Here is a 12,033-nt window from a genome sequence, read left to right as displayed (position 1 = left end):
ATTTTTGCCAGTGTTGTGCCACACTGTAAATACCATACTTAAAGAAATCTCACTGCTGTGACCTCAAAAATTCCTCAACAGCTTGACAGACATCTATGAGATTTTGAATCCTTCAACTGAAAAAAAGTTGTTCAGGTGGCAAAATAGATAATTTCCTGGGGACAAGTAAGTTGAATATGTTGGATAAGGAAGAGTTTCATAACCCAATTCATGTGTGGGGGGGGGACACATGGGGACGAATATTGCCATGCATCATAAAGACGACATATCTAATCATGAGTGCTAGCTGCGTCAGGTGCAGTTATTAGTGTATTTCGCGTAGTTCGGCCCTAATAACGGTCCGAATTTATGGTTTTGCCTTGTGTGATGAAGACATGTTGAATGCTGTCAGCTCTATATCACTGCACAAACAACACCCATTGCAGGCCAAGAGAGATGGTTTCGAGAAGCACCCTGGACGCTTATCTGCAACCGATCATCGACCAGACCCATTTCTTATCACTTATAGCAATTTGGAGCAAAATCCAGAGCTTGAGGAATGTAATATCCGACATACCATATTTGTGGGAAGAGCATCCAAGTTTCGTATTTCTTCAGTCTACTACAAAAGCGCAGATTTGGAAAATAAAACAATGAATCGATACTTTTCGATATTTTCTTTTCCAAGCAGAATGCGAAGGCAGCATCGTAATCAATTTAAAAGTTAAATTAAAGAAAAAAAAACTGCATATAAGAATTTAAAAGGAAAAAGCTATATATAATGCAATTCTGTATTCTTAAGCATTACGAAATTATTCATCTAAATCAGACAGATCACAATTTTTAAAAGCAACAGTATCTTTCCATATCACGTATAAAAGAAATTAATCATGCGCAGTAATTTAAAAATATATTTCTGTTTCGATCTCCCGCCCAAAATTTAAGAATAAGTTTCGTTTTAATCAGTACACAGATTGCTGTCACGAAGAAAGATGTCATAGTACTTGGCTTTAAAACCATAAACAACTTTGCCATCAATTACGTAAATAAATGCTTACTCCCTATCATGTAAAGATCTAACTAGAATGAATGCTTAACATTTTCCCCACAGAGCCAAAATATAATTTCAAAAGGTAATTGGTGATAATTTTACCTTTTCTTTGAGACTCGTGAAGCACTTTCCTCAGCTGATCACTAGGAGTATCTTTGGCACATTGCTGAAGAGAATGTTTACTAAATTCTTGCATCCACTCTCCAGATATTGCTTTTAACTGCCTATGAAAAGATACATAAATTGAAGATCTAAATATATGCTACAGTTCTAAAATTTTCATTTTAACACTGCAACAAAATTAACAAATGCAAAATTAATAAAAACGTAATAAATAAATGCCTTTCATTCCATAAATCTAGCTGATTTTATTAAAAGACTTGTCAATTAATTATCCATCCAGAAAGTCAACCAGGCATTTAATAAGTTATTTTCATTGACCAGACAAGAATATTTATTTTCACCCATAATCTGGTCTTCATTTATTACAGTTGCAGTGATATTATTATAAAATTTATTTCTGGCTCACTTATTTGAGCAGAATACCTATAGAAACGTACAGCTTATAGAAATATTTTTGGAAAGGACACCTTCAAACAGCGTGTTCAAAGGACTAGCTATTTGGGAGAACACATTCTAAAACTACTATAGACAGATCAGAGCACCTTATGATGAAAATTTAAGTAGATCAATACATACATAAAGAGCATAAAAAATGCAATTGTGAATATCTGAATTTGGAATTTTTCACCTTTTAAGAACATCAGCGATTAAAAGCAACTCAAAAGTTTCCCTTTACAGCTTAAAAATATCATCTTGTATCGAAAATAACGTAAAAGTCAGCCTTATTTTTATTAATTGACACAAATCATCCAAATTATACAGGTTGCTAGAACGATTCTTCCTTCATATCAGGCGTCTTTAATCGAGGGGGATTTCAAAGGGGAAATTATGACGCTATATTCATAGATTTTAGCTGTAACAGAAGGTTCGTGGTTTTGAAAAGTTTAGCATATTATGAGAGCAGCAAAATCGCAGAAATATGTTTCGCTGCTAAAGTAATCAAACCGCAGAAATAGAAACATGGAAAATACGGAACATAAATACTACTAAAACATGATTAAAATAAATTTAATAAAAAACTTTCTTTGATGCAATCCATTCGTTTTTAATCATGTGATTTAGTTCGAGCCCTTGCTATGAAAACCTGAACGTTGCTGCGATATTTCAAGCATCCATTTTGCTTTCTCAAAGCCAGGGTGATATAGTTCATACTCCAGCTCGTACATGCACCCTTTTTCTGCTCCGTTCAATGCGCATGCCTTCTGCGACACTTGTAGCCGCTGTCATTCTCAAGTTTCTTTTTGTATAAACAGACCTTTTATCCCATATTACGACTTATAGTGTAGAAGCCTACAATGAGAAGAGGATACCATAACTCATATATTCAGGATGAGTTCATATTCATAACCTTTAATGAAGAAGTAAGACCTCAATATGATACTTGTAGCAAAATGTTTGACAAGTACTTCGAAACAAAGAAAACTTAAGCAAAAGGAAACATAATAAATTAAAATTTTTTCTTTGTGCTAAAGGTCACAAAGACAAAAAAAAAAAATTGTTTCTTGAGCACCATTTGGGAATTGATTGGTCGGCCGAGCGGTAAAATCGCTGAACACTGGTAGTTCGGTCCGAGGTTCGAATCCCGCGAACGGGCTGGCTGCATGGGCGTTTTTGTAGTTTTCCCCATGTGTAACGTGTATACGAACCAGTTTCCCTTAGAAAGTCCTCCACGAAAGGCATCCCTCCCCTTAGGCAGATAGCCCTAGTGTGCTTTGCCGTATTCTCAATACACACACACACACACAATGGGAATAGATTGAACAAATCATGTGCTCTCAAAATGAGGGAATTGTGTATTGAGCTACTGATTGAGAAATAAACTGCAGTACTTACTACCAAGACATAACATTAAAAAAGATCGACGATAAGGCCATTCTTAGTGCGCAAAGAAAGATCAACAATCGCTAATAAAAGGGAAAAGTCGACTCCATTCGACTATTTTTAGTCTCACTTGATAAATCAACTACTGTTTCAGTGTGTTCCAAATTGCTGTTGTTTCCAAGGTATTACTTTTAACGTTCATTTAAAGAGCAGTTTCTATTTCGTTCACATTTGGAAACCATGAGAAACATCTCGGATGTATTAGAAAATGTTCCCTGTGTCTCTAAAAAAGAAGGCGAAAGGAACTTACTGTTAGGTACATCAAAAGATATTGACATCAGAAACAGAAAATGGATGATTTTGGATCGAATAACGGAAATCGTGAATTTTGTTTAAGCACTGACTTTGTCAATGCAGGTTATGTATGGTATGTTTCTTTTCACACAAATACTCGGTGGCTTTCAAGAGGAAGTGTGATTGGCAGAATGCTGAATCTAAGAGAAGAGCTCAAATAATTTTTTGAAGTACAGGATACGATGGAATTTTTTAATTATGCTGGTTGAGGATAAAGAATGAATTATGTGCTTCGTTTATCTTTCTGACACTTTTAAGCAGCAGAATAAACTAAATTTTCGAATGCAAAGAAAGAATACAAATATCATAAAATGCATGGATTTCTTGAAAGCGTTCATAAGAGAGCTGAAAAGTGGAAAAGAAAAAGGTCACTTTTAAAAATAATTCGATGTTTGAGGTACTGTCACGAGTTCTTGATTCCGATGGTAAAGAAATTTTGGTGCATAATTTAAAAACAATTAAACTTTGTAGCTTAAAGCAGTTGTTATATGACAATAAAAAGTTCAGTTCAGATGGTTTCTGGTGAATGTCAAGATGATATCTTGGAGCAAAAGAGAGATACAAAATAACAGACATGTTTGATGAGAATCAGCCTTTTGTCCTTCCCAAAGATGATTTTTCATCAAACACATGTTGCACATCTATACATTATTTCCATTTACGTCAACATATCTTTGCAAGTCATGAGTTTCAAACTTTACAACAAATAAAACGGCGCAATAAAGAAGTATTAAAAATGACTTGTGTTGTGCCCGTTCATACAATTACTTAACATATTTCAGATCTGATGATGAAAAATAGCTGCAGCTTTCTTCTTCACCGTTATCTTCTTTAGAATTAAATGAGCTTCAAAATATTGATATTATTTGAAACTTTCTATTCGTTAATTAAGTTTATTTTGCTAGGTAATTTATCTGAAAGTTACTTTATTTAAGAAATGAATAATTAGTTATTTCTAAAATTGTAACAAAGTTTTATTTAAACCTAGACAAATTATGTTATATATAACTTCAAAGTACACTAAAATAAATTGTATTAAAATTTACATATTATATGGAATGATATTGGAGCCACAAAATCTTAGATGAGGATAAATGACATTCTGAGACATGCGGAAAGGAGAAGAATATTATAGTTGCATAATATTGAATTGAACATTGCAGAATATTGAATTGAACATTGAATATTATAACTGCGGAAAGGATAACGAATTTCTGGTGAATAAGCTTAGAATTTACAATTTGCCCAAATGAATGGTGAATTGTATTTTGTATACATAAAAAAATAACAAAATTATGAAACCAAACAAACGATATTTTGATAACGATTTACCAATACAGTAATAAAGAAATCAAAAATGAAAGATGAACACAAGTACAAAACCAAGTAAAATATCAGTGCATAAAATATGTTAAAAATACTTAGTACATTTATAAAACAACCTTAAAACCGATTCAGGTTAAGTAAAAAGAACCAGCCTATCTTAAGTATTGAAATAAACTAATATTAGTATCTTTTCCAACTAAATGGTAAAAATTATACAAGAATTGTTAAAATACTTCATACGAAGTCTGTTATATATAGGAAGTCTATTAAAATGTGACGGCCCACCAGCGGCCGAGCGGTAAAGTCGCTGAACACTGGTAGTTCGGTCCGAGGTTCGAATCCCGCGAACGGGCTGGCTGCATGGGCGTTTTCGTGGTTTTCCCCATGTGTAACGTGTATACGAACCAGTTTCCCTTAGAAAGACCTCCACGAAGGCATCCCTCTCCTTCAGCAGATAGCCCTCGAGGCTTTGCCATAATCACACACAATTAAAATGTGACGATCTGTTAGCCCATCTCTGCAACTTGAGCGTATGGGTTCACAGTCAGATTATTAAAAGTAACTGCGTGTGAGTGACCGGTTCTAAGACGTGAGTGTAAGGAAAAGTGACACTTCTAAGGAAGAGTGACTAATTCTAATGCGAATTAAAAGGACATCCTCCCTCGGATTTCTGTTTGCCTCTCCGTTTACGCTTTTTAAATAAAAATAACATGTCGAATTACGATTACTGGGAGAATTAAAGCAACAAGGATCAGATTATTAATCTTAAATGAGCAGGACTAGTTTTGAAGGTTTAAATATAGAACCAGCTTCTTCAGCTGCAGAAGTGCAAGTGGCGAAAGAAAAGCCAGTGATAAGATAAGGCGATAAAGAATGTGAGGACGGAAGTCAAGCGACTGACGCCACCTATTGATGAAAAATTAACACAACTATGGAATAATTTCCTTAAAAGCTGGGGATAAAGACAGATTGCAATTGGGATTGTTAATAAGAACTGAAAGATTATTATGAATATGAAACACCTCTAGAAAATCTAATTTGCCAATGGAAGATGTTTTTTGAATAATTTTGGCTACAGAAAAATGGAACATGCGATTTTCTGACCAACAATGTTGGTCAACAGACCATTTATGTGTTTCTTTTTTCCTAACGCATACTTCAAGTCCCCTAGCGTGGAATCTCTCATAGTTTGACCAATGTAAATTAAACCACATTGGCAAGGTATTCTGTATATACCCCAGGAATTCATACTCGAAATGAGCTCCTTAATTATGGAACTGCAAATTTTATTGACATAAAAGAAAATACGAAAAGAAAATTTCTGTAAAATACGTGCAATTTTATAGCTAATCGATGGAGAGATAGGAATGAGAACGGAATTCTTATAATGTCAAACGAGAGGGTGCTTTTTGATGTGTTAAGATGAGAATATTTTAACTGCTTAGTCAATAATGTTAGGTGAAAAGTCTTTGTCAATAGCAACTGCTTTTCGTAATTTACTTCTTTATCAAGAGAAGATTTGAGAAGCAAACTTGAAATGCACTGAAAACGAAGGAACTAGATGAAGCTAACTTTTGTTTAGTCGAATGATATGATTTGAAGGGTGGTGAAAGGCAAACAGATGAAGGTTTACAGTAAACAGTAATACTGACGTTGGATGTGATTAAGATGTCGAAGAACGGAAAACTGGATATCTCAAGTTCAAAATGAACTGAATAGCAGATTGAATAGAATTCATTGTTAAAGGAATTTTATATAAATAATCTTTTTTACCTCAGAAAGGGTAAAGGTATCCCCAACCTAGCAGAACATTACAGAGAAGATTAAAATTCCAAATAATTTCGATTCATAATAATGCATATAGATATCAGCAAGGATAGGACTAAGAAGGCTTCTCATGGCTAATCCCTTAGTTTGGTTGTAACCCTTATCTTGGAAAACAAAATGCGTTTGTTTCAGACAGAGTTAAAGTAATTCTGAAAAACTCACGGGCAAATTAACCAATATAGAATGTGTCGCAGGTTTTACGAAGATTGCTAAAAAAGAAGATGAAGAGCACAGAGAATGATCAAGACAATAATAATATGCTGAAATCGATTTCGTATGATAACACTATAAAATTTGGTGCCTTTGCATTCATTCTATTCAAAATTTTACAGAGTGTACATCGACTAGCCAAAGCATTATGACTATCCCCACATTTTTTAATGAATTCGTCTGGATGACATGAAAGGCACGTAATTAAGTGGGAATGGTATTGAACTCTTGCTGGAGAAGGTAAGGAATCATTCTTGCACTTACTTTTGCGAGTGACGGGAAAGGCTGCTGATCTAAGCGAATTTGATAGAAGTCATATTGTAATAGCCCAAAGACTCGGAAAGAGTATCTCTGAAACTGCACATATGGTAGGTTGCTCACGATTTACCGTTGTTAGTATTTATGCAATGTGGATAAATGACGGTGAAACCAGCAGTAGTAGACGTTAAGTTGTTGCACGTCCTCGCGTTATCAAAGTAATAAAACGTCGGAAAGAGTATCTCTGAAACTGCACGATTGGTAGATTGCTCATGATCTGCCGTTGTTAATATTTATGCAGTGTGAATAAATGACGGTGAAACCAGCAGTAGACACCAAGGTGTTGACGTCCTCGCGTTATCAAAGAAACAGGACGTCGGAGACTGCCCTACTTGGTACAGTAAAATCGGCGCCAGACAATGGCTCAAGTGACAGCCCAATAAAATGCAGGTCCAAGTGCAAGTGTTTCGGAACACTTCAGCGAACACTGCTGGATATGGGACTGCGCAGCACACGTCCCACTAGTTTGCGTCTGCTGACAAAGCGTCATTTTCAACTACGCCTACAGTGGGCCAAAGAACATCGAAACTAGACCATGGATAAGTGGAAGACAGTTGCTTGGTCGGATGAATCACGATTTCTCATTCATTAAGTCAATGGCCATGTCAGAGTACGCTGTCTTCCAGTTGAACAGCTGCTCCCTCCCATACAGCAGGTTACACATAAGCTGGTGACAGAGGTATTATGCTTTGGAGGACGTTCTCATGGGTTGCTATAGGACCCTTAGTTGTTCTAGAACAGAACATGAAAGCTGCGGACTTACTTTTTTACCACCAGCTCAGTTGCTGTACCGCCTGTTATATGACTATCAGCATTTGTACACAATTGGTGGAGCATTCTACAGTAGCTAGGCCTAACCAAAAACCTCTATGGAATATTAACATTTGTAGCGGAATTTATAAAATTAGTTTGGAAGATGGGTACTTGTGACCTGTGGTTATTAAAGAGACCCTGTTAAGACTTCGACTGTGGTGAATGAGGATTTTAGCAATGTTTTATGCATCGTGATTCTGAGTTTACAGAGAATGTTTACTGTAGAAGTCGGTGGTAATTTGGATATAAGAAGTTATTCAGATACATTATACTGAACAATACCAAATGGGTATATTAATGTACATCATATGTGCTGTTCACATATTTGCAGAGTTCCTGTGTAATATGTGCTTGTCACATTCATAGCAGTCACTTGTGTTATTCACTTATTTACAGTTTGCTTACAATTCACTTAGGTATAGTCTGCCTGATAAATGAAGGTGTGAAGATGACGCTGAGAAATACAAATCAGTGCGCAGCGTTAAAAATTTGTGTGTTCAATGAAAAAACATGTGCGGTTCACTTATCACCATTTTATGTCTGCTTGGCATTTTATACCGGTTACTGGTACAGAATACTTGAAGATTGGACTAGAAAATACTAAGTTCATTATACCATGACTCAGCCACTAGATCTGTGCTAAGAGCTTATATATATATATATATATATATATATATATATATAAATTCTAGATTGCTTTTAGATTTTCGCAGTTCATTGTCACGTAGTCTATGAGAGTTTTAAGCTTGTTTCACAGTAGCCTACACTTTTGGGGTTGTTTCAGCCCTACCTGGGCATTTTCATGGCATTTCAGCCCTACCTGGGCATTTTCTGGCATGTACACGGCCAGAAATGTACGTCTTTGGTGATTTCGCACTTGAACATGTAGTGATTGATGGTACCTGTTGAGCCGCATATGCATGAATCTGTGTGGTGCAATCCGAAGCGAAACAGATAGGCTGCGAAAGGCCATGCGCCGTCAGGAAATTTTTCATTGTTCTGCCTATAGTGGTTAACTCCCTTGAGGGCAGCGAGAGAAAGTTAAATATCCTCATCTGAACATAACTACGGATCAGCTGCAGCCTTACATGGTGTCTGTCTTCCCAGCTGGAAATGGAATCTTCTAACCGGACAATGCCCCATGTCACAAGGCTCAAATTGTGTTGCAGTGGTTCGAGGAGCTTATGGATGAATTCCAGTTTATGTCCTGGCAACTTAACTCGCCGAATCTTAACCCGATAAAGCACATTTGGGATGTCACGGAGCAGCAGCTCAGAGCTCAGACACCACCACGTCAGGATATCTCGAATTCGCGTGACCGCTGTTTAGACATTTGGTTTAATCCGTGTCGAGTCATATACCAGGACGGCATCCATGCCAAGGCGATTTGAAGGCCATAACGCATTGTACCGCATTGTACAATGCGTTACTAAGTAGGTGATCATAACGTTTTGGCTCTTCAGTGTGTATATATATATATATATATATATATATATATACACACTGATATATATATATATATATATATATCGAGAGAGAGTTTTCATATAATTAAAAAAAGATGAAAAATTACTCACATTTGTTTAAAACAGTAAATGCAAAGCCATTCATGAGTATCGTCACCATAATGACGACAGTCCTTGCAAACCTTTTTTAAGCATAAAGGACAAAGAGCTCCACGATTTATAATCCTTCCTAATTCTGTTAAGCATCGAGCACAGTTCCGTAATGGATCCAATCCAGGTTTGAGAGCTGCTCTTTTTCGCAAGCTAATTAACTCTTGTTTAAGTTGCCTGAAAATATTAAACATATATTGAATTCTAAATCCAAAAATTATATGAATATATGAAACAAACATTTTAATCAAAAATCAAGAAACTTTGTTGCTTGATCCAAATTTATAATGAAATGTTTGGGTAGGAGAATTTCAGTAATTTTATTGACATTTTTATATTTCTAACGGTGAGCAATTACAAACCTTATACTAACACCATTAATGCTTTAGTTTAAATTTTCTAAATTCCATAAGGTTCACACAGAAAAGTGACTGGTAATTGTTGACTGCATGTCATGTATTGCTCCCCCGGATAACACAACGCATAATAAACAAACTCTATTATCAAACTGTTTTTCAACGTTACATACAGCCATTCTTTGTGAAGATGGTGCTGCTCAGTTTACGTTTGAAAGCAGCAAAATTATTTAAATATGAGTTAACCGATTTATTTTATTAACTTACTACAATCAGATTTCTTTAAAATACATTTTTATTGCGCAGTTTCCACAGATCCTTAGCAAGCGATTAAAAATAATTTTGTATCATAAGCAATTCAGCTGAATTAAGAGAGAAATTAATAGCATTAATTGCTTTTCAGAGGTGCTATGATTTTTATTATTTTCTAATATTAAAATTTATTGTTGGAACTAACATACTTAAGTTGATTTTCGTTATTGGTAATGAGCTCCACAGGCTAATTTGCCAAAAAATACCAGACCACCGCCATTAGTAATTTTCTTCCATCTCCATTCAATCCAAAGAGTGGCTCTGGGCCGCTCTTCCTTCACCATAAAAAGCCTCCCAGGGCCCCCAAAACGAAGGATGACGACGTGAGCTTGAAGTTTGTTTCAGTGGACCTAACACAAAAATCTGTTGTAATGGCATCAGATGATTAAAGAAGTATGTTTAAATATGAAAATGTACCTCTATTACTAATTTCTTTCTCAGTTTTTCATATAACATATGGCTTGCTCTTTCTCGTCATATGATGATCGTTGAATAAATGTATAGTTTTTGGTCCTGCTGAATCCATATTTAATTTCCATAAGAACTGTGCAGGCGATTTCATTTGCGATTCTTCCTCGAATACTTATAATGTAGCAAAGATAGATTCAGCGAACTGGTAACTCAATTTTTTTTTTTTTTTTTTTTTTTTTTTTTTTTACACAACTAGAATGTAAAGTAAGAGGAGACTTCTCTGTTTCTGAAATTTCTATTATTTGCTATGAAATAATAAAATTAAAAAAATAATATCAAAGAAATAACAAAGAAAGTTTAAACTTAGCATTTTGTTGTGTAAAATGTATAACTATTTGTTTGGCCAGGGCTCCGGCAGCTACTATTAAGTTCGCAAAGACGCCGATTTTTGCCATAAGTAATGACGAAATAAATATTCTTAATACTAGTAATAAAGGCAATAAATAGGCATTGTTTCACTAAAATAACTACAAGTTTTTTTTATTAAAATGGAAACTAAGCTACAGAACGTCAGTAACTAAGTTTTTTAGGATATTAATCGTAATCGAAAGACTTATTTGGTTATTAGTGGCCGAGTGGATAAGCCCAATGAGCATAGGTAGTTCAGCCTCAGCTCAAATCCGACGAACACGCAGCCTGCGTGTCGTTGGATTCATGGGGGTGCGTGGATTCTTTCGTGTTTTTGCCAATGTGTTACGTGAATGTCAATTTTACTACGAAAATCGTCCAAGAAGTCTCTTCCCTTAAGTAAATTTTCCTCGAAATATTTTATCCAATCCACTCAAAAACTTATTAATATCTCGTATTTTACATAATTTTCAGCTCGTTATTATTATATAACATTTACAATAAGATATAAAATTTATATACAGAGTCGAACAATAAATCATTGCAATGGACTGCAAATAATACTGGATCTTGAAGCAAATAAATAATGCCCTGCAATAAAAAATTTAACAGTACATACACCACCGTGATTTACCTGTCTTTGAATCAAGGTGAATGGGCCTGCTGAATAGGTATTTCTATGTTTTTCGTACGTGCAATGTAAATAGAACCAGTTCCCTTTAAAAATTCCTCTATGAAGGCAGCCATTTCTTTAGAAATTAAAATGTAAATAATCAACTGGTAAAGAATTAATTTCCTAGAAAAGCATTTTTTCATAGCAGAAATGGAAGAAATAATATATGTTTGAATCTCAAAAACAAAAGCGACATATGAAAAATTAAACGAAATAACTTTCGATTTCCACTTTCTAACAGGTGGAAAATTAATATAGTACAAGGTCAGAATTGCGCAATACTTGGAACCAGAGGCTGTGTGGATTTCAGGATAGAAAAGCTAAATCATAATATTCAGACTAAAAATCAAAATAAATAAGGGCATACGCAATAAAGACACACCAAAATTAGCAGAGTCGTAGGGGGTTTTCAGCGCCCAGGGACAACTGAAGATT

At 35.1% G+C, this 12,033-nt stretch overlaps 1 protein-coding gene across 6 annotated transcripts in view; it reads right to left on the bottom strand.

Moving 5' to 3' along the window:
* LOC118192392 (uncharacterized) overlaps window positions 1–12,033 on the bottom strand; it is a 307,764-nt gene that overhangs the window by 145,897 nt on the left and 149,834 nt on the right. For all 6 annotated transcript variants that reach the window (XM_085807708.1, XM_085807706.1, XM_085807711.1 and 3 more), the window contains 2 exons: window positions 9,400–9,615; window positions 1,133–1,254 (listed from right to left, as the gene is read on the bottom strand). In XM_085807708.1, the coding sequence (XP_085663834.1) occupies window positions 1,133–1,254; window positions 9,400–9,615 (338 nt within the window). The remainder of the gene's footprint in view (window positions 1–1,132; window positions 1,255–9,399; window positions 9,616–12,033) is intronic.

This window comes from Stegodyphus dumicola, chromosome X1 (assembly GCF_044657685.1).
Source record: "Stegodyphus dumicola isolate Sdum_Otavi_A_Nest chromosome X1, ASM4465768v1".
In the NCBI taxonomy this organism is placed as follows: domain Eukaryota; kingdom Metazoa; phylum Arthropoda; class Arachnida; order Araneae; family Eresidae; genus Stegodyphus; species Stegodyphus dumicola.
The sequence above is the reverse complement of the archived record's forward strand: the minus strand, read 5'-3'. Positions and strand labels throughout refer to the sequence as shown.